Raw genomic sequence first — 23,921 nt, 5'->3', positions numbered from 1 at the left:
GAATCCTCAACCCGAAACCTCAACCCATGACCCAGATAAACCCCCAACCCGATCCCTAACCCAGAAACTCCCCACCTCCTTGAAATTGAGAACTCCAACAAAGCCCCTTGAAATTGAGAAATTCGACAACGCGAAACCCCCACATCCTGAAACCCAGAAAATAAGAGGGGTGGTTCCGTTGGGGGTAAAGAGGGATGGCAGGGTGTATTTATTTTTTTATATTTTTTTGGTTAAAAATCGTAAAAGAAAGAAATATAAAAAAATTACCTGAAGAAAAGGTACCGGTCACCTTGGCCTAATAAAATAGAACACCCCCCAAAGCTTGGATTATTGGTGAATAATCAAAAGGTTGGGTTAATAAAAAAAAGATCGGTCAAAGGTTAGATTATTAGAATCAAATTTTCCTTATTATTATTATTATTAGGTAGGAAGATGTCTACTCTAACCTTCCAAAGTGTATGTAAGTGGTAGATGGAACACCAAAATATATTCCAAATTATAGTTTGGTCAATAAAACTCTTCTCTATAGATTATAATGATACGTTTGTGTAGGACAATTCATACACCCCATTTGTAATGATTGTAACAAAGCCCCTTCTATGCTTATGAAGTTATGAATATGATGTATGGTAACCTGATAAATAAAACCTTATCCAAGAATAATGGATTCAAGATTCAAACTATGTCTGATACAGTTCTTAAAATCTGAAGAACTTAGAACAGAAAAATTGAAGAGAGAAGAATAGAGAGAAAAGAGGAGAAGATTTCATTCAAAAAATTGGTAATGATTCAATGAATTACATGAGTTGTGTTTTCTATAATTATACTAGAATATTAAAACAATTACTCTAATATTACAGCTTATAACAATTAACTAGAATTTAGTTACAAAACAGAATCAATTTTGTTATAAAGCATAAATGAATCTGTTATGACCTCTGCTGACTTGTCAATCTGCACACGGATTGATGACATGAAATACTTGAGCCTCGAATTGCATGCTGACTTGTATCTTCATCCAACTCAGCTCAATGGAGCAAACATGCAACCAATGATGTGATAAGTTGATCATGACTAGTAGCTGCAGCATATCCTTCAATACCCCTGCTTAAGCTAGTGGGTGGTTGATTATCAAGCATTCCTAACTTGGATAAGAGCTTAGTATGTTGTGTTGCAGAAAGAATCTTCGTGAAAACATCAGCAAGCTGCTCCTTAGTAGGTACATAGACTAATTCAATCAAACCTTCCAACACTTTTTCCCTTGTAAAGTGACAGTCCAATTCAATAAGTTTGGTCCTTTCATGATGGACTGGATTCTTCCTAATGTGAATTGCTGACTGGTTGTCACACTTAAGCTCTACAGGACCTGAAACTTGCACACTCAACTCCTGTAACAGCCTAATCAACCAAGTAAATTAAATTTATGACGCAGCTGCAGCCATAGCCCTATATTCAGCTTCTGAGGAAGATTTAGAAATAGATAGCTCCCTGCTTTTTAGACTTAAATGAAATAGGACTTTGACATGGGAGCATGACAAAACCCGTGACAGATCTTCTACTGTCTGGACAAGCAACCCAATCTGAATCAGTATACCCTTGTAAAATAAGCTTGCTAGCAAATTGAATCATGATTCCTTGTCCTGCTGTATAAGCTACGTATTTGAGTAAATGATGCAGGACTTTAAAGTGAGTCATTTTGGGATTATTCAAGTACTAACTGAGTTTCTATACAGCATAGCACAAGTCTTTACGAGATACTCTGAGCTTCAATGATACATGCAAATGAGTTTTTGCTCCTTGAAACATCTAACTCACATTCTGTCAGCAACTCTTTAATAAACTTCCTTCGAGTAAGGATTACTCCATTTGCAACTCTTGAAATCTCTATCCTAAGAAAATAATTCATCTCACCCAAATCTTCAAAGCTAAACTTGTGGTGAAGAATGTCCTTGGGTATTTGTACTGCAACACTGTCAAGACCAGTGACAAGTATGTCATCAACATAAACAACAACAATTATCTTTGAGCCAAGAGTATCTTTGAGAAAGAGAGAGTAATCATTTTTGTATTAAGTGTAACCCATAGAAATAAGCTAATATGTCAACTTAGCAAACCATTGTCTACTAGATTGCTTTAAGCCATAAAGTGATTTTTTGAGAATACAAAAAACTTTATTGTCTAGATTGGGAACACCTTCAGGCACCTTCATATATATTTCTTTTGTCAAATCTCCCGAAGAAAAGCATTATTAACGTCAAGCTAATGTTTTGTCAAATCTCTCAAAGAAAAGCATTTTTAATGTCAAGCATTATTAGTCACTGCTATAGAAATAAGACATCTCACAGTTGGGAGTTTGACAACAGGTGAGAAAGTTTCTTCATAATCCACCCCATATATTTGAGTGAATCCTTTAGCAACAATCCTTGCTTTAAACCTTTCTATAGGGCCATCCTTTTTAAATTTCACCTTGAAGACCCACTTGCAACCAATTTCCTTTTTCCCTTTAGGAAGATTAGTAAGCACACAAGTGTTGTTTATTGTCAATGCATCTATTTTTTTTTTCTGCATTGCATCAACCCATCTTTAATCTTGTGAAGCTTCCAAGTAATTACCTGGATCCATCTTCTTTACTATATCAGTTACCAAAGCTCTGTGAGTACCAGACAACCCATCATACTGAACAACATTACACCAATGCTTTCTAGGAACTGGACACACATAATCTTTCATCCAAGCTGGAGTGGTATGTGGTCTTGTGGATAATATAACAGGTTCATAAATAGGATTTGGGTTAGGTTCAGGGTTTGGAATGGGAATAGTGTTTAAGGTAGTGTTTATGGTTTCAGTGTTTAAGGGTTCAGTTTCGAAACTTGTATCTTGTTGTGAAATGGGAACAAAACAAGGTATAGGAGATTGAGGTTGGTGATTAGGCTCTGGTTCTGGAAATAAGAAAGCATCTAGATATTCAAAAGGTGTTTGTAGGTCAAAGTTTATGTTTGAGGGAAAGTATATGGGTTTTGGTTTGTGTTTGGCTATAGAAAGATGAAAGGGTAAATTTTTTTCATGGAATGTAATAACATCCTTAGAAACAATGATTTTTTTATGTTTCTAAGTTTAGCATTTTGTATACTTTATGATTTGGTGGATAACCAATCAGAACACATGGTACAGCTTTGGGATCAAATTAGATCTATTGGCTTTGAGTGTGGAAACATAACCACGACACCAAAAACTCTCAAATGATCTAAATCCACCTTAACTCCATTCAACTTCTCATATGGCACCTCAAAATCAATTGAACTCAAAGGCATTCTATTGATTAATTAAGAAACTGTCAACAAGCACTTTTCCCAAAATCACTTAGGCAGTCTAGATTGAAAAAAAAGAGCTCTAGTTGTCTCAAGTAAATGTCTATATTTCCTCTCAACAATCCCATTTTACTGAGGTGTATCAACACAACTCTTTTGGTGTTTTATCCCATTTAAATGATAAACACTCGGAATTTTGCCTTCACACAATTCTTTTGCATTATCTGTCCTTATACACTTCACTTTCAGATTATACTGAGTGTAAGCAAAGTTTAAGAAATTGGACAGAATTTCACTTGAATCACTTTTATTCTTCATCAAAAAGTCCATGTATTTCTTGGAAAATCATCAACTATATTAGTGAGAAAGTAGCTACAATTATCATGAGTTTTCACGCTATAGGGACCCCATTCATCAATATATATATCAACTCAAAACATACACTAGTTCTAGAAGTACTAATAGGAAATGATTTTCTACTTTGCTTTGCTTTAGGACAGACTTGACAAAACACATCACAGTTCTTTCCTATTTTTGGCAAAGCTTTATTTACAATATGCAGCTTACTAAAAGGTAAGTGCCCTAGTCTTAAATGCCAAAGCTTAACATCTTCACTTGTTGACATAAGAGCTTCATGATATGTCTTCACATATGACTTTTTATCCTCAACACCAACTTGGTCAGTGACTGCATACAAGCCTGATTCAAGTCTACTAAGAACAACTGTACTTCTCTGAGTATGATCCTAGATCATACACTTGTCATGTGTAAAAACTATGTCATAACATAAATCTTTACACAATTTATGAGTAGAAATCAGATTGAATTGAAAACCTGGAACATGGAGAACATTTTTTTAGCGTTATACCATTCCCAATTCTAACATCTCCTATGTGTTTTATCTCGGCTTTCTTCTCATCAACTATATAATTGTAATTGTTTTGATATTTTTATCAAAAATAGAATAGTTTTCAAACCAGTTTATATTATTTCATATATCAATAATGCATTTGGTATTAGAACAAGTAATCAGACATGTACCTACCATGTTTGCAGCATGTTCAACTTGTTCTGCTTCTGAATTCTTACAGTATTCAATAAATTGCTGGTATTGGTCTGCAGAGATGTGTGTAACACAATTATCATCTTCATCCTCCCCCTGAGAAATAGCGCAAACTTCCACTAGTAGAATAAACGTAATGGGAACGGTTCAAACCCCCCAATGGCAAGCGGTTTTGAACCGCTCGCGCTTGGGGGGCTTGCCATTGTCCATTTAAATTGGCAAGCGGTTCAAACTGCTTGCCATTTGAAGAGAAAGGGCAGCGGTTTTGGCGCCAAACCGCTGCCCATTAGGGGTATAAAAAATATAATTTTTTTTTTTTGGTTTTTTCCAGCTGAAATTGATACAGAAACAAAACAAATATAAAACAACAATATTTTAATTAATTAATTGATGTAAGTATTACATTTTCATAAAATATATATATATACAAATATATTTAAAAAAATTAATACAACTAATTAAATTATTACAACAAGTTGTCTAAAAAAAAAAGAGAAGGCTTGTTCCACCACCAGCACCACCACCGTCCACAAGCACCACCACCACTATCCACGCGTACCACCACCACCACCATCCACTCGCACCACGCACCAGCACTAGACCACGCACCAGCACGACCACCATCCACCAAATCCCATCCTACTTCGCCCACCACGACCCCCACTAACACCCCCACAAAATCGGCGGCCTGAAAAAAAACCAATTCAACCACCAAATCACCATAAAATTAAAAAAAAAACTTAAAAAAAAACAAAAAATAAAATAAAAAAGAGAACATATCATGAATTCCACCAAAACCTCGAAAATTGCTTGAAATTCAGGTTTTAAGGGTCAAATTCGACCATGAAAACTCTATATCTAGAGTTTTTATGGTCGAATTTGACCTAAAAAACTCAAAAACCCACACGCACCACCACCGGACTTCAAGGGTCGTCGTGGTCGGTCGTTGTGCACCACCTTCCGGACTTCAAAGAGAAAGAATGGAGGGAGGGGAGAAGAGAGAGCGTGAGAAAAAGTAGGGGTAAGGGGAGGAGAGAGAGAGTGCCGTAAGATTGAGAGGTAAAGGGAGGAGAGAGAGAGAGAGTGCCGTGAGATTGAGAGGTAAGGGGAGGAGAGAGAGCGTGAGAATTGAGGGGTAAGGGGAGGAGAGAGAATATATAGCTAGGCTTTTTATTTTTTTAGGGTTTCTCTAACAAATGGCAAGCGGTTCACGGTTTAAACCGCTTGCCATTTACATTTTGGCAAGCGGTTCACCCCAAACCGCTTGCCATTTGCTTATTTCAATTTTTTTAAAAAAAATCGGGTAAATGGCAAGCGGATTTTAAAAACCGCTTGCCATTTGGGGCTTCCCATTACGTTTATTCTACTAGTGTTCTTGCCTTTGCCTTTATTGACAAAATTGGAAGGATAACCATAGATCTTCCAGCACTTCTCTATTGAATGACTACCCATCTTGCAATGATCACAGTAGAGTGAACTCTTCTTGTGCACAACTATCTTGTTGTTTCCTGGTCAAATCAAGACTTCCTATCTGTAATTCTTGTTCTATGCTGGATAATTTGTGGAAGAATTCCCAGCATAATACCCAACATTCCTGTCTTCTGCAGCAGCAAATGCCATATACCCTTCTTCTGATTGAAAAGTCATTTGTTGTTGCTTCTCATCCTATATCAAGAGCCTGTAAGCCATAGAAATGCTTGGCAAAGGATTCATCATCAAGATATTAGTTCTCACTACTGAACTACGCTTGTTATTCAACTTCATCAACAATTGAACAAGCCTTTCTTTTTGCAGAACTTTCAAGAATCTCTGAGTAACATTACAAATACAACCACTGCAACTACAAATTGGAATTGGACTTGCACTGCTCAATTCATCCCAGATCATCTTCAACTTGGTAAAGAAATCAGCAATACTACTATCACCTTGAGCTATATATATCTCACTCAAATTCTGCTGTAAACCATAGAATTGAGGCCCAAAAGTTACAGAATATCGATTTTCAAGGTCTTTCTATATCTCCCTTGCAGTAGAAAGAAACTGTAGACACCCATTTGTGTCTCCCCAAAACCAAACCCAGTGATGAGTACCTTTCACGTTGAATCATAATCGAATGAAACGAAAGTGTGGAAAGGTCTAGTGTTGCGGAAAGTTTTATTTCTTTTCTTTTCTCTTCTCCCTGTTTTTGAAAACTTTATTTTTAAGAAAACAACCAATCCAGTTTGGTTGGTCCATAATATGGGTCCAATAGTGGTGTAGTTGGATGGGGCTTGCAAAGACCTTTCCAACGATATTTTATAAGCCCAATTCCGATGAATATTGAGGAATTTATGGCAAATTTACTAAACTGGGCCCGGTTTGAGTTTTAAGTATGACTCAATGATCTAGGGGAGGGCCTAATATGATTTATCATTCCTAATGTAATTAGGAATGGTTTTGGTCTTCTAGAACATTCTAGAAGGTTTTATCATTTTTAATTCAATTAGGATTCTTCAGAGTTTTAATTAGATCAAATAGCATTTTCGACCGAAATTATATTATTTTATCTTCCAGTACGGTAAAATTATCAGATTTTCGAAAACGCGTTAAAATCCGGTTTGGCGTCCAACCCCAGGCCTTGGCGCCTGGAATCAAGATTAGCGCCAGACGCCAGAATTGGCGCCTGGCGCTAGCCACAGTTCCTGGCGCCAATGAGCCAGGTCTGGCGCCAAGGTGGATTTGTGGTCTTCATACTCTGTTTTGATAAATTATCTTTTTTGGATGATTTTCTCTATAAATATCGTATCAAAAACTCCGTTTTCATTCACGAATTCTCCTTATTCTTAAGTCTTCATCAACTATCTTCATCATCTACATCTATCATTCACCAATTCTCTCTATTCTTAAGTCTTCATCAACTCTCAATCATTCATCAAATTCTTTGAATTCATTCATCTCTTCATTCATTCTTTCTTTTCTAAACTTTGGTTTTTCATACAAAATTCCGCATTCATTAGATCTAGAAACACCTAGCCATATTCGAAGTTGCCTTCGCCCTAGACGTGAAAGGTTTTAATTTCTGAGGGTTTGGTCCCAAATCTCTATTTCAATTATTTAATTTAATTGTTTGTTTATTGTTTTCCTTGAAGTTACTAACGTGTGTATTTTGTTATTAGAAAGAGGTACGAGGCGTCCAAGTAAGTACTTTAATGGTTTAATTGATATTATGATGTAGATATCATGTTTACATTGTTATTATGATATTCCTAGTATCATGTCTAGGGTATTTTTAATATTAAATATGATTGCTATGATGCCTTTTATTTTCTTCCTAATATTTATGATTGTTAATATCATGTTAGGGCTAAAGATTTGATTTTTATTGCTTAGTGACATGCTAGGGTTTGTTATTAATCTTGTTAGTATCATGCCTAGGATCTTGCTATGCTTTAACATGATTATGATGATTATGATTATGATTAATGTTATTATTAATGATGTTGATTATTTATTATGTTGCTTGATACATATTATATTTATTCTTTATTGCTTGATCACACCTTTTATTACATGTTAAAGGGAATTGGTACTTGTAATCACGCTTAATAAGATAATTAATAATCTTGTTAGGGTTAATTGTGATTATAATTCAAGTGATCGCCAATAATAGTTTATTTGTGAATTAAATTCAACCAACATAGATTAAACAGGTTTAGGGTTAATCCTATTGATTGTATGTTAATCAGAAAGCGCACATGAATACGAGCAGAATAAAGTAGAGGCCTATTATTAGGGCAGGTTCAATCTCTTTTAGGTTGGATTTGTACCATCATCCCCGGACCCTTATTTGGTTCATGACCTTATGGAGTTGACGATCTCTTGGATCGTTAAGGGGTGTAACCTTCACCTCGTGAACGGTTTACAAGTTCCTTAAAAACTTGTTGGCGACTCTTTTGCTCTATCTTCTTCCCTTTTGGACGCCACCGTACTTTAGTGTATGATCACAGTGGGGTTCAAGTTAGTGGGATTTTAAAGGCTTGAAATTATTCCCCACAGAAACAAAACACTTTTTGCTAAGCCAGAATCCAAAGATATGAGCAAATAGGACATAACCATACTTTTGCATCAATCCCAAGCCTTAAACTCAAGTATTAACATCAAGAGGTTTTAGTAAAGTATTATCAATGAAAACACTTTGTTCTTGATTGCTAAGGCCAAGATAATGCCTCTCTTCCAATCATAACCTTCACCATTGAATTTTTCATAAACCAAAGGGTTTGCTGGGTTTTCTAAAGGATGTATGAAATACACACTCGAAGGATCTTGCATCAATGGAAGTTGTGGCCTGGTGCTGCCATTTCTAAATTTCTTAATCAAACAGAAAATTATATAAAATTCTTTTGAATTTGTTCAAACGATTCAAACTCTTCTTGAGTTGAACTCAGAAAATTCTGTAAACTCTTCTTAAGCTTATCAGATCAAAATCAACTTCAATGACTGAATAATCTTGCGAAAAAAAAAATCAATTAGTAGATCGTTGTTGCTCTGATACCATGATAAAGTTCTTAAATTCTGAAGAAATTTGAACTAAAAAATAGAATAGAGAAGAATAGATAGAACGAAAAGAGGAAAAGATTTCATTGATTGATTGAAAAATAGGGTAATGATTTAATGAATTACATGATTTGTGTTTTCTTTATTTATACTAGAATATTGCAACAATTACTCTAATATTACAGCTCATAACTATCAACTAGAAGTTAGTTACAAAACGGAATCAATTTTGTTATGAAGCATAACAGAATCTGTTACGACCGCTGTTGACTTGTCAGTCTGCACACAGATTGATGACATGGTTGAAATACTTAAGCCTCAGATTGCTGACTTGTATCTTCATCCAACTCAACTGAATGAAGAAAACATGCAACCATTACTGTGATCAATTGATCATGACTAGAAACTGCAGCATATCCTTCAATAAAGCCAAATAAGATTGCTCGTTAAATCTATTTTAATCATTCTTAACTTTGTCCGACTTGCCCTAAAATCAGGCCCGTATCTGACCCATGGCCAAAAAGGGCCCCAATTTATTCAGCTCTTAAGTCTGTTTTATTAGTTATATAAATTATTTGTGGAAATATGATGCTAGTACTTTGTGTGGCCTAGTGGCTTGATTGCTTAGATATATTTCTTTTATTTCTCATAAGGTCGTGAGTTCGAAACCCAAAGCTTTATTTTTGCTTATTATCCATACTTTACTTTTAGAACAATATTTATCAATTAGCCTACTATTTTATGTATAATTGCAACGAAAATTTTGTTAAAAAAGCAAAACTGCTGCTAAGTTTTAAAATTATGCAAACAAGTGATCAATTTCTTTTGTTGGAAAAGTTTTTAAATTATACACACACTCTATAGACTATTAATTCATAGTAATAAAAAGAACTTCTCCCAATATTAAAAATTTATGTACAATTTTTTATACGGAGTACAATTTCGTTCAATTCTATTGCAACACTTTAACTGAAAATATGAGATTTTGGAGAAAGTGGTACAATTATTAGAAAACCGGTGAAGTATACATATAGGCCCCAATATATTATTTCGCCCTAGGACCTCCGAAATCTCAAAAAGCGGCCCTACCTAAAATATACTTTGTATCTAGCTAGAATTGATTATATTTACGTGATAAACATACTTGTTAGGTTATACTTCACAACTAGTGTGTGGCCCGGGCGATGTCTCGGGTTGCTAGTTTGTACTTGTTGGTTTCGAGTTTAAGTCTTGTTATAGACATTTTTTAGTTGTCAAACTCAATCATTACATAATGGAAACAAATAGTATAATAAAACACCAATTAACTTATCTAAGTTAATTATAATCTTGTTGTATAAAAAAAACACAATTAATAAATAGCTAAGATGGTAAGACTTGTAACTTAAGACTTGTTTGTCTTGAGTTCAAGTCTTGTTATAAGCATTTTTTAGATGCAAACCTTATACATGTTGTAAATGTGACGTGTCATGTTTATAGTGACATGTGGCACATATTGCTGACATGTCAAACTTAAAAAGGGTGACACGTGGAACTTATTCTGTTTTAGAGGTTTCTCTTTGAGGAATTTTAAAGGGAGGAATGTTAGGCATTTAGAAATGCATAACAAAGGGTATTCATGTAATTATGCATATGTACAAACGAATAAATATTCTGATATCATTGGATGATCAAATGGTACCATTGAATATACAGTGATACTATATGTGCATATAATGGTATTATATATGCATTCAGTTGTACTAAATTTATACGTAAATAGTACCACTGAGGATTCAATGGTACTGTATAAACTTTCAGTGGAACAATCAGCATGTGGTCCCCCATCACGTGATACAATCCGACCAAAAAATAGGTGTGGTCCACCTACATGCCTCTCTCTTCCTATCTCTCTCCTCTTTTCTCTCTCTACCATTTGTTTTTATAATATTTTAATCAATGTTATGCATTAGTAAATGCATAACTGTCCTCCATTTCTAGTTCCTCGTTTCTCTTTTGGTACTTGAACAAATTTACTGCATTGTTGCACAAGCAAATTAAAATCAAGAGGTTGTTAATTAATTCTAGAGTTAAGTTTACCTCATAAGTCTTAAGCATCATTCTCATGCATTTCATAGCATATGATCGGTATGTATAAAATCTTGTGTGATAGTTCACTATATGGATATATATGGTAATTAAAGTACCTCTTTCAATAAGCTCTACATAGGCACATTCATGAACGATAATACGATATGATATGTTGCACTATATTGTTCATATTATCATATACTTGTATAATACAGAATACATTTTTAAAAAGTTTATACATTACAATAACATACTACTACTACCAATACATTTCAATTTATGACTAAAAAACCAAATTTAGATCTATGGCTAATTAATACATCGTTGAATGATAAGATGATGAAATTTATTCCCTCAATTAAAATTTAATAATCACGACTTTAGTTAATAATACAGTCAACCATCATAACTATAAATTCGATCGGAACAAATAAATCAATCATCTCACACGTAATATGGTGCAATGTCATGCTTCTCATAGTCTAATTATAAGTGCTCCCTTGGAAGTTGGAACTATAGAGGATTGACTCATAATGGACCATTATTATTTCATTCTAATTGAAGATAAATTCAAACACGCAACAATAATCAAACTCAATATGTCTAATCAAAGGAGTGTTAGGTTTTAGGAAAATAAAGGTCACGAAACAAGCTAGAAGAGCTAATGTTTAGGTTTGAATGAAACTTCTAACTTATTATTATGTCTAATCATGTTATTATTTTGTGGAGTTAGATACCTATAAGTCATCCGTTTGTTTGGCACTCAATAATTTGTAGGAGGTGTTGGCCTCTTGTGCATTATACATGATCTTATCCAATTAGAACATTAATAGAAAATTAACCATCCTATTACACTAATTAACATTATCTTAGTCCACATAATCATATACATTTAATATGATTTACAATAAAAGGGAAAAAATAATGTATAAAAACATACTGAGTACAAAGTACTTTTAGTTAATAATGCATGATATGTAGTTAAAATTAAAAATTAAAAAAAAAAATTTAAGAAAGAAGAGAGACAAAACTACGGGGGAAATGATTTTTGGCACACCTCTATGTGAGAGCACAATTTTTTTATGTTCTTCTTACATAGGATGTGCCAATCAATTCAGAGTGTGCCAAAATCAATTTCCAAACTATGACCATAAGTAAAAATCTACTGTACTAATTACAACAAATATATCCATTTAAGGTTTTGTCATATTTATCTCGATGAATTGTATCAAATTATTATTTTTTGATAGTTTTTTTTATAATTTTTTTTTATAATTTTTTTTTAAATATAACATTTGTATAGAGTGATTCAGTATTGTATATTGTTAGCTAAAGGCATTGATTAAAAAACGTGAATATAAAATAATGAGACAAATATCTAATGGATCTGGTAAGATGTTGTAGTAGTCCAAGAGCGATGACAAATCAATATAATGTGTGGTTCCTGTAGGCGGATGCACGATCCGCATGGTGCATCCCTTCAAAAAAAAAAAAAAAACGGAAAGAACATTGTATAGAGATATAATGAACATTTAGTTAAAGTGAAAAGAATATATTATAGAATTGTAAAGAACATTGTATTGAAATATAAAGAACAATCATTTAAAGTGAAAAAGAAAATGTTATATAATTGTAAAGAACATAACATGGTGTTAAATAATGTTCTTTATCTTCATGTTCTTTGGTTGTCAGGTATAATGTACTTTTATTTGTGACATAATGTTTTGAAATGTTCGTTGAATTATGTCTTTAAATTATGGTGGTTGAATAAAAATAATGTTCATTACATTATATTATCATTAGAGGTGATAAAAAATTGGGTCGGGCCGAGCCTTAACATAATATCTCGTGCCAAACCCGGAAAATGTAGCGGGCTTTTCAGATCAAGTTTCGATTTTTAGCTAAATGATTTTTAGGTTTGTCCAAACCCGTCCTATTTTGGGGTCAGATCGGGCCGGGCCAAAGTTGATCACTTCTAATTATTGTCATGTTTATTATTAATATTACGGATGTTCTTTAGATATATATAAAGAACATAAAGTTGGATGTATTATTATTATTATTATTATTATTATTATTATTATTATTATTATTATTATTATTATTATTATTATTATTATTATTATTATTATTATTATTATTATTATTATTTTTACAAAATAGTTATATATTCTTTACAAAACAACTATATGTTCATTACAATACAACTATATATATGAGATGTTCATTATAAAATAGCTATATTTTCTTTACAAAACAACTGTATGTTCTTTACTGAATAACTAAATGTTCATTCTGCCTTTTTTTTTTTTTATTTTTTATTTTTTATTTTTTTTATAGAAAACGGATGCATGGAGCATCGTGCATTCACCTCCATGGAAATACTTTTACTGACAAATTCTAATCACTTATGTAATTAATTTGAAAGAAACTTGTATTTTACTTATTTATATATAATTACCAATAATGTAATATTTCACCAATAGTTAAAAAAATTAATTAGTGTAAAACATGCAAAGTCTTATGCTCTTATCTTCTTGTTGGAACTTGCCGAATGTCTAGAGACCAAACAAGCTAGAACCTATTGCAAAAAGACGAAGAATGGTTACATTATTGTCAATCACCCTCATTTTTCAAACTATATATATAGTTAAGACTCTTATTGATAAGACAAAATACCTCTAACTTAGGTGTTCATGCAACTTAGCTTATTTGTTCTTACCTTAGCTTGAGTAGAGTTACTTTCAAACTCACAAATATGCGGCCAATCCAATTGCACCATCTTTTCTTTTTGTTTATTGGAAAGAGTTCCAAAATACTAGGTAATATAATCTTTAGTTCATGATTCTCGCTTAAACTACTTATCTTATCTAAACTTATTAATTGAATTAAATTTATTTTGTCTGATTTAATTCTATTCTGCATTTATATATTTTACATGAATTATTTTTACCAAAACTTATATTGGCTTGTAAATCATCCCTTGTTGTAGCTATCAAATGCACTTGTGAACTACCATGCATGGAAAGCGCAGCGCACTAAAGGGCAGTGCATCCATAATTTCTATTTAATATGTTTTCTCCTTTAGCTAAAAATAGAATTTATTAAATGATCAATGGCTCTAATTTTAGAATAAAGGACAATATGCAAACCCTATTTCTGTATTTGGAACTTGTGTAGTTGTATTTGGAAAAACTAGCCGATATATAAGTCAGTCAACAGTGTACTGCTGCCTGTACTGTTATTGTTCTCTTGGATATGTACTTACATAATACTCTAATATTAAGCACTAATAATTATCATCATTATTACATTTCATTATTTATTCATTTTCTTTTTCCAGGGATGATTGCCGGCTGTGGTTTCTAGCCTGAGAATCTAGACCAAACCACACTTATATGGGGTTGTTGCTTATGTTAGAGAGCCAATTTTAATTAAAAGTTTAAGCTTATGGTTGAGGCTCAATATTGGTTTATATACCTTATCTTATCAAATCCACTCACATGAGAGTCTGCTGTACTAGAAATATGGATGCAACATAAGCTTCCTAATGTGTCCAGCGCTAAATATTCTATTTAAAAGGATGGGTGGATGAGATTTGAGGCCATGACTTTGTCACCCTACCTGTAATAAGTAAACTAGATTAGATTTAGGTTAAAGTAGTAATAGGTGTCATAAACCAAAGCCAAATTACATACCTATCCCCCATGGTTAAGGAGAATTCAAAAGTGGTAAATCATCACTCAGAGGTGTTAATTGATCACCCAACAAACTAATGTTTCTTCCAAAAGTAATACTAGACTGCATTCTAATGACAACTTATATTGCTTGAGAAGGCTAATTATTAATAATTACAAAATGCTCTAAAATAGAAATTTGATCGGCTCTAAACTTATATGAACTTATAATTTCTAAAATAAACGAAAATAAGAAAGACAAAGTTAAGCCTTTGCACAAAATATAGTTTTATGTGATGTTGATAGATTTGTTTTCGATATGAACTGTTTAAGGGCATGTTCTCATTGACTGAAGTTAGGTGAACTGAACTGAACTGAACTGAACTGATAAGAGCTGGATTGAACTGAACTGAATTGAATTGAACTTATTAGTGTTGAACTGAACTGAACTAAAATGAATATCTTATTAGAGAAGGAAATTAGGATCTGAACTGAACTGAACTTATTAGAGCTGAACTGAACCGAGCTTATTAAAGTTGAACTGAATGAACTGAATTGAAGTGAAAATAATCATATCAGACCTTAAGTTAATTATGATGCATTAACAAGTATAAATATCAAAACGATGTAACAAAGTGAAAAGAAGTGTGCTTTTAGATATTTTGACTTTTTCTATGTAAGTAGATACGTAACGTGGCACATGCTGGATGGATAACATGCAATTAATACCTTTAATTGCAAATTTTCCTTAATATTAAGCTAAATATTCCTTTTCCACCAACTAGAACAATTATCTAGCTTAGCACATTGGTATCTAAGACTGTGCATGATGAAAGCGAGAATATATGTGATAACTAAGAACATCATATCGTTGCTTCATTGTCCCCATCTCTTTTCAAACACTACTAGGGCCAATCATGTAAGGCTACGTTTGCATTCATTGGTTGGTGTTTTTGTAATTAATTAATAATTAATGTCATTTCTATACCTTATTTTACTGTTGATTAATTAAAGAACCTAATTAATTAGCTTTTTATGGGTTAATTGTACAAGTGTTTGGTTTAATAATACTGATTAGCATTACTTTGAGTCCATTTATAATAAAGTCAAGATATGCACTATTCTTTGATGTTAGACTAGTTTAGTTCCCATGCGATGCACGTTTAAATAAATACATTGTAAGGTTTGTTTATAATAAGGAAAAGAATGTTTTCTACTCCGTTAATGTTTTTATATACATATATAGTAAGTAATTTCTACTGTAACATATTACTTGGAAAAAAAAAATCACAACTAACAATTTTGAACATTGATATATTAACATACTTGTAAAAAAAAAATTAAAAAAATAAAAAAGACTTGGTAGGACTAAAAAATAAAGCATATAAAAGATTTATTAGATAAAAAATAAAGGTTAAAAAAAAAAACTAATGGCATCACCATAGCAAATTGGCGGGAATTTTTTTTATGTCAGAGTGACATGTATACAATTCGGAGAAGATATGATGCCAATAACTTTTGTTTTAGTATTATTTCATAGATATTGTGATAGACTAAGTAAACATGATCAATTTAATCTTCCTTATACTTCATTTTTTCTGTAATGGTGTATGCTTTCTACTTGTCTACAAATTATAAGCTACAAAACATAATTTTTGAACAGCAAAAAAAGAAAAAGAAAAAGAAAAAAAAAACCTACATTTTGATATGTTGTTTTTCTTTGATAGGTCAATTATCCCTCTTAATTTTGCATTATAAGTTATACGTTAAATTTATATACATAGTCTTTTAAAATGTAATTTTTTTTTTAATCATTTAACTCTACTACACTCATTGCCAAATTTAGAGGTGATTTTAATTTGTAATGGAAATATTTACGGAGTGCATTTATTTTTTTTGACAATTTTTTTTTTTTAGATGCATGCTTTGGGTTAAAATTATTGTCGACATTGAAATGAGATAATCTTTAATTTACATAATTAAGTACAAAGTATACTCTTATAATATCGTCATTCCTACCTTTGATTAATTATCCTTATACATTTAAGATATGGTCATTGAAAATATATTTAACTAAGAACACCACAGTATATCTACATACGTACTATGTATAGAAGCTAAAATACATATATAGTGAATACTGATGGTTATGGTATTCTCTAACTTTGTTCTTTACAAAATAAAACGACTCTTAATCAAATGCGTATTGCCTAACAATCAGTCCGCATATAAGTACGAAGCTTAAGAGAGTAAAATTTAAAAATTTACTTGAGGTATATCTTTCTATAATTGTATCGATCATGTAGATCAGGTCAGGTAAAATTGCATGCATCTAATCCCTTACTTTAGCTTATCATAGGACAGGCAACAACTTTCGTAAACACATTTAGGCATGTCATTATTTATGAAATTTATTTGGCAGACATAAAAGGGTAAGATCAACCGGCATATAACTTTTCTTGCTTCTTGTTTACTGAATTGCTTTGGCTAAGAATAGTAACATGTCAATGAGTAAAAATTGTCATGCATATAACTAAGCTTAATGTGACAAAGTTCATTGTTTCTTAAAGTATATTTATATATATCACATGATCTATGCTTTTAAGAGTATAAGTTTCACCTGGTCAATTTTGGTACACAATTTTTGTGACAAGAATTGTCTAGAGGAAAAGTATTTAAATGATATGGAAAATGGAAAATTGATGTGGCTTAATAAAATGGTGGGGTTATCTTAGGATCCTCTAGTTTAACAGGAAAATTAGAGATTAGATTAGATCAAATCAATCAACCAACCCACCCACCTAGCCAACTTAATCCAAATAATCATCCCTTATTTACAAATTTATTTATTTTTTTAAAAAAATAATCCTAATATTCTTCCACATGTCAATGACAACATACTCACTACTCTAATTTGGAATTTTTCTCTTATAAAGAAAAAAGCAATTTGAATATGATTGAAAAGATTAGATGATGAAGGAGATAGGAAGAAAGAAAAATTATAAATAAAATTACTAATTTAATATATAAATAATAAATTAAAATAGAGTGGGAATTGATAGAGTATGGGAAACCTATTGGTGGACTATTTCCACCAATCAAAGAAAAAGATCTAATCAAGAGAGACAATAGAATAAACAACATAATCTAATTAGTTTAATTTGTTTTCTCATGTCCTTAATAAAGCTAAAACTAAAGATGGGGTCCAACAAGAACAACTGTCCAACAAAAATAACTTTGTTTCAATTTCAATAATAATAGTTGATGACTTGATTCACCTATAAACATATGCTTTTTATTTGGGTATATAATATGGGTTTTGCCTGCTCTAAGAAGATATGCTGAGATCTTAACGAAGACCTCCTAAATTGTAATTTATTACTTTATAATTATAATATAAAGTGTACTACTATATAATTATTATGCTTACATCATTTGCCCACTTCTTAATATTCCTTAGCTTGTTGTAGCAACTACTCTGCTCTTCCAAGAGCTTTTCTCACATACATATATGGTCATAAATTTAAAGATAAACATCTTCAAGTTGCTCTCTTTGTTAATTTATTTATTTAAAATAGAGTTACTTATATGTGATCTTTGTATAAAATCTAGAGCTTTGAATATTTTAGTTCGACCCAAAGTTCTAATTGAAAAACCGAATAATAATGACTAAAAGCTACCATAAAAATAAGTTGTATGTACAACATGGAAGTTCATCTGACTTAATTAGTTAACCGACCTGATCATAGGTCTCGCTCAAGTATAGTTGCTTGACCCAAAGTTCAAACCAAGAAAACAAAATTAAAATAAACATTTTTTGATCCAAAAGGTCCTATTATTACGACATACATGTAAGTTATATGATATGATTAACTGATTTGGCAATTGTCGCTGTTAAATATAATTAACCATTAATCCGGTCCAAAACCCCTGTCCAAAACCCTAAAAAAGTTATACTTTAAAGTGTTTTGATTCAAAAGCTACCCATAAATAAACAAACCAACTTCATCCAACTTGATCTATCGATTTGACAGGTCTAGACATTGTGTTTGATTAGTTCAATGAAGCTTCATCTAGTGCTGAATAATCACACCTTCTACAGAAGTATAGGTTATAATAATATGCATCATTTTTGAAGCTACATAGTGGATGGGACTAGAGACCAAATTAAAGTAGATGTTTATTAATTAATCAAATAAATTAATTAATAAGGTAGCATTAATTAATTTCAGATTTATGTATATTATATTATAATAAGCTTTTCGGTAGATGACATTATATCATGACTCCACTAGCTTGTTAGTTGGTCAAGATATATATAATTAATTTTTAATTACATTGTTAAGTACAGTATGCTAGATTTGTTACAGACCAACAGGAACCTTAAACTATAAACCAGGGTGATTACATCCCCATCTTTCTTTGACTTCTCTATATAATATGATTTTTATATTACCATTCTCACATCTTTAAACATGGAATATTAGCTTAAATTATTCCACATGATGTCCCATAATTGCAAGTTTAATCAATTCATAATTATAATGCTTATCTACCATAATTCTTCTTAATTATTAAACCAACTGAATCTCTTTTGATAGTGAAAGTTAGAGGTGTATCTATTATTTTATACAAAAGTTTCAAATTTTTTTCCTTAGATTATATAATAACTATATAATATACCATTTTGCATGCATACATGAGCTTCCCTTATATGACTTTTTGTTTTTTTTTTCCTACCTTCCTCTTATCATATTTTTTAAAAATTGACCTTTGCTATTCATGTTAATTAAACTAACATAAGGTTTGTTTGCTTGTGATGCAACGCATCGTCCAAACCGGCCTCGTAAGTAGTCCTATATAAGGAAGGTTATACCAAAGGACAAACAACACCAAATTAGTGAAACAACCAAAAAAAACACAAACACTAATCATACTTTCCTTTCCAAAAAAAAAAAAAAAAAAACATATAACATGGAGAGTAGCCCATATTATGTAGAAAAGAAGCTTAAATTGTTTGGGTTTGAAGTCGATTTATACAAAAATCCCGAGAACATGAACATGAACATGAATGAACACGAAGAAAGTACGAATTCATCCAACACAATCTCCTCTGGTTCTAATAAAAAAGAAAACCAGCAGGGTGATCGTGAAAGAAGCTCATCCGTAACCAACAACAACAACAGCAGCAACAACAACAACAATACCATTGAGATCGAAATCAACAAGAAATTCGAGTGTCAATATTGTTACAAAGAATTTGCAAATTCTCAAGCATTAGGTGGCCATCAAAATGCCCATAAAAAGGAGAGGATGAAGAAGAAGAGGCTTCAACTACAAGCTCGAAAAGCGAGTATTAATTTTTACCTTCAACCATACCAACAGAAAAACAACAATTCTTCTTCAGGTGCTTTATGGTACTTTGATCCTAAATCTTATTATCATGCACCAGCAGAAAACCATAATTTTTCTCTTTATGAAGAATCTCAAATTAGCTTCGGCCAGTTTGATTATCAACACGAACATGAACACGAACACGATCATCAGAAGCCGAGGGCAGCGACGGCGGCTTTCCAGCAGTTTACGGTAACGCATGGTGGCAGCAGGTGCACTTCAGAAAATAGTACACCTGTTTTTGTGAAACCTGTTACAAAACAAAGCTGTAAATCTTTGGATCTTCAATTAGGGCTTAGTACAGTTTAGATTCTAATGTTGTTATCAAAAGCTCTCCTAGAGCTGGGTAACTTTTATGAATTCTTTGCATTTTTCTTAATCATAGATTAATATATCATATTAATTCATATACTTAATTTTTTTTTTTCAAAGATTGCCAGCTTCATTTAATTTTTTATTTTTTTAAAAAATTTATTCTTAGTTTATGATTTCTTCATGTATACAAGTATATAAAATTAAAGGAAATTAATATTACTCCCTGCCTTTTATGAATAGATATACTATTATACTCATTTCCATATTACACTATCTCTAAATCTCTAATAATGCATAATTTTGATTATTAGTATTATAATTAAGGAAAATGCTATACATAGCCCTTAGGGCTACATATAAGCATTAAATCTACACTTGAAAATCGTAAAAAGTTAAGAGATCATCAAAATAAAAATACTAATTACATTGATTTACGCGTGTTTTTGTCATGAATTCCTAATTTTATACAATTTTCAAGAGTGTATTTAATGCTAATATATAGCCCTTTTTACGTATATATTTTTTTTGTAAGAGTGTATTTAATGCTAATATATTTAATGACAAAAACTGTATATGTATATTTTTTTTTGTAACTATATACACATTGAAATGAATTTAATCTAGGTAATTTTTTTTTTTTTTTTGACAAGAGGATTTAACCTAGATTTCATATGATTATGTTTTACGTTTTAATATATAGTTTACTAAATACGATCAAAGGAAAAAAAAAAACATTGACCACATGAATAATAAATAAGTAGAAATTTAATGAAGGGAGTTACGGATATATACGGCGGTATTATTAGTTTCGCTAGGTTCATCATCTATGATCCCGAATGGTTGATTAGAAGCTAAGGCAAGGTTTATAATTTTATATGTTAATGATTAATATAAAATCTATATATAGTACTACACTACTACTATAATACTATATAGTATGTGTAACGAGGAATCCAATGATTTTAATCAGCTTGTTCATCGTACCCACTAAACTCCCTCATTTCAACATGTACAAATAATAATACAATGAATAATAATATGGTTAAAAACTAAACTAATATGGTTGGTTTAGTTTGCACCCATCAATTAATTACTCCATATATTGTGATGTTTCTTACTTTTTAGATATCTATGATTTGTACAAATAATCGATAATTTGTACTATATCATTATAACGTTTGTCGAGGTTGATTATCAAATACTTATAATATTGTTACATTGAATGAAAAACAATTGAAAGGGATAGAATATTGTCCGTAAACATCCTAAACCAAAATATTGTTATACCCGGATACCCCCCCCCCCCTAGGCCCTAGGTTAAGATATACTATATGTAATTGTCTTATTGTTGCAATTTCTTATACTTCTTCCGTTTTTTTGTTATTGCACCATAAGGACTTTTACACTATTCACTTAATCTTCTTTGACTATTATTTGTGATTTATCCATTAGGAAAAATATAGTCATATATGATCTCGTTAGATTCGTCTCGAAATTTACTTTTCAAATATCAAATTTTTATAAATTTTACAAAAGTAAAATTGAAGATATTAATAGCTAAAATAATGCATTGGGAAGTGTGAAATCTCTCATGGTTCAATAAAAAAAGAACGGAGGAAGTAATTGAAAACGTAATTTGGGAGGTCAGTGGGGTAGGTCAAGTATGAGACCCACTTTGCCCCATACGACCATACCCACATATATATATTTTTGTAAAAATAAAATTATAAACTTTTGTACTATATATTATAAGAAAAAAAAATCAGTAAAAATAAAACTTAGTAGTAATAAATATACTCCCTCCGTTTTAAAGTACTTGCCCCATTTCTCTTAGACACGCATGCCGATGCTAATATTTGATCACTAATATTTTAAATTATCAATAAGTATAAATTCTAACTATTGAAAATTAATAATCTATTCATTGAGATGATTCTAACAAGTACCTACAAGACTATATTTTTTCTTATGTATAAATCACAAACATTAGTCAAAGTAGGACTAATGAATAGTGCAAAAATAGAAATGGAGCAAGTATTTAAAAACGGAGGGAGTAATATTTTATACTCCCTCCGTTTTTAAATACTTGCTCCATTCTCTTGGACACGAATGCCGATGTTAATCTTTGATCAATAATATCTTTAATTATCAATAAGTGTAAATTCTAACAATTGAAAATTAATAATCTATTTTTGAGACAATTCCAACAAGTACCCACAAGACTATATTTTTTCTTATGTGTAAATCACAAACATTACTCAAAGTAGGACGAATGAATAGTGTAAAAAATAGAAATGAAGCAAGTATTTAAAAACGGAGGGAGTAATAGACTTATAAAATAAACAAAAAAAAAAGTGTAATATCAACAATGATTTTCAAAAAAAATTTGTAATCTACATTATGCATGTAATATTGTTGGATTTGGGATGCAAGGATTAGACGGGACTTGGGTGGGAATTAAATGGGCTTGAATATCCAAGTGGGGGATGGGAGCGAGGATGCTTTTGGAATTGTATCCGTCGAGAAGGGGATGGAGATGAAAATGTTAGACGGGAATGTGAATGCTTTATTTACGCAGCTATTTTGAGCTTCTTAAATAAAAGAAACAATCTTTAAACCTTTCTTGGATTTAAATATGTTTATTATACGAATATAGTTGTATGTATTCGTTTTTCTTGAGGAAAAACAAGTCAAAGAATTTTTGTGACACAATGATAGAACTCCCAAGGCTCAATCAAAGTTTAGCACAACGACAAGGTTAAACAAACCATAAACACAAGCTAAGCTCATGTTTTTCATACGATAATCAAAACTCAAATCTGATTTTTATTAATTTTTAACCACGTATTTATAAGCTAAATATTTAGCCTAAAATCGTGTAGAACAAAATCTAATCTAACTAGGAAACTTATCCTAACTTGTAAAGATAATATTTTGCAAATATATTCTTTAAAATTAAGCTATCTTCTACTAACCGAATTATGCATGTAATATTGTTGGATTTGGGATGCAAGGTTTCATTATTAGAAAACAGGTCATTTCCGACGGACACGAAAATCTGTCGAAAAGTACGAAATTTCCGACGGATTAATTTTCGACCGAAATTCATTCCGTCGAAAGTTTGCGACGAATTTTAACTCATTTCCGACGGAATTTAATTAAAAAAAACCCAAAACCCTAGTAAAACGACGCCCCCTACCCCTCCCCTTTCATTCACATTCCGCCTCTCCTCTCCTCTCTTCCTCTTCCGGTCTTCTCCTCTCTTTCTCTCTCCTCCTCCTCCTTCTCTTCTCACGCTTTCTCTCTCCTCTCCTCCCCTCCTCCTCCTTCTCTTCTCACGCTTTCTCTCTCCTCTCGCAAGCTCTCCTCTCCTACTCTCCTCTTCTACTTGTTTATGTCGTTTATGGTGATGCTTTAAGGTCAAATTAATGGTTTTTAAGGTCAAATTCGACCATGAAAATCCAGATCTAGGGTTTTCGTGGTCAAATTTGGCCTTATTAAACCAAGTTTGAGGTGAATTTCGAAGCTTTTTTTTTTTTATCTTAAGGTACGCTTTAATGT

The 23,921-nt window shown here is 31.7% G+C and overlaps 1 protein-coding gene across 1 annotated transcript; it reads left to right on the top strand.

The window, feature by feature from the left end:
- The first annotated feature begins 19,625 nt into the window (after nucleotides 1-19,625).
- On the top strand, nucleotides 19,626-20,439 carry LOC145628152 (uncharacterized). The gene has a single exon (XM_081680465.1). It carries the CDS (start codon nucleotides 19,626-19,628, stop codon nucleotides 20,352-20,354), a length of 729 nt encoding a protein of 242 aa, XP_081536591.1. The 3' UTR covers nucleotides 20,355-20,439.
- Nucleotides 20,440-23,921: the final 3,482 nt, after the last annotated feature.

This window comes from Chenopodium album, chromosome 1 (assembly GCF_948465745.1).
Source record: "Chenopodium album chromosome 1, dcCheAlbu1.1, whole genome shotgun sequence".
In the NCBI taxonomy this organism is placed as follows: Eukaryota; Viridiplantae; Streptophyta; class Magnoliopsida; order Caryophyllales; family Amaranthaceae; genus Chenopodium; species Chenopodium album.
This window is presented reverse-complemented; position numbering and strand designations above follow the sequence as displayed.

Coding starts and splice junctions, on each gene's coding strand:
- LOC145628152 (XM_081680465.1), top strand. CDS start 19,626: ATGGAGAGTAGCCCATATTATGTAGAAAAGAAGCTTAAATTGTTTGGG.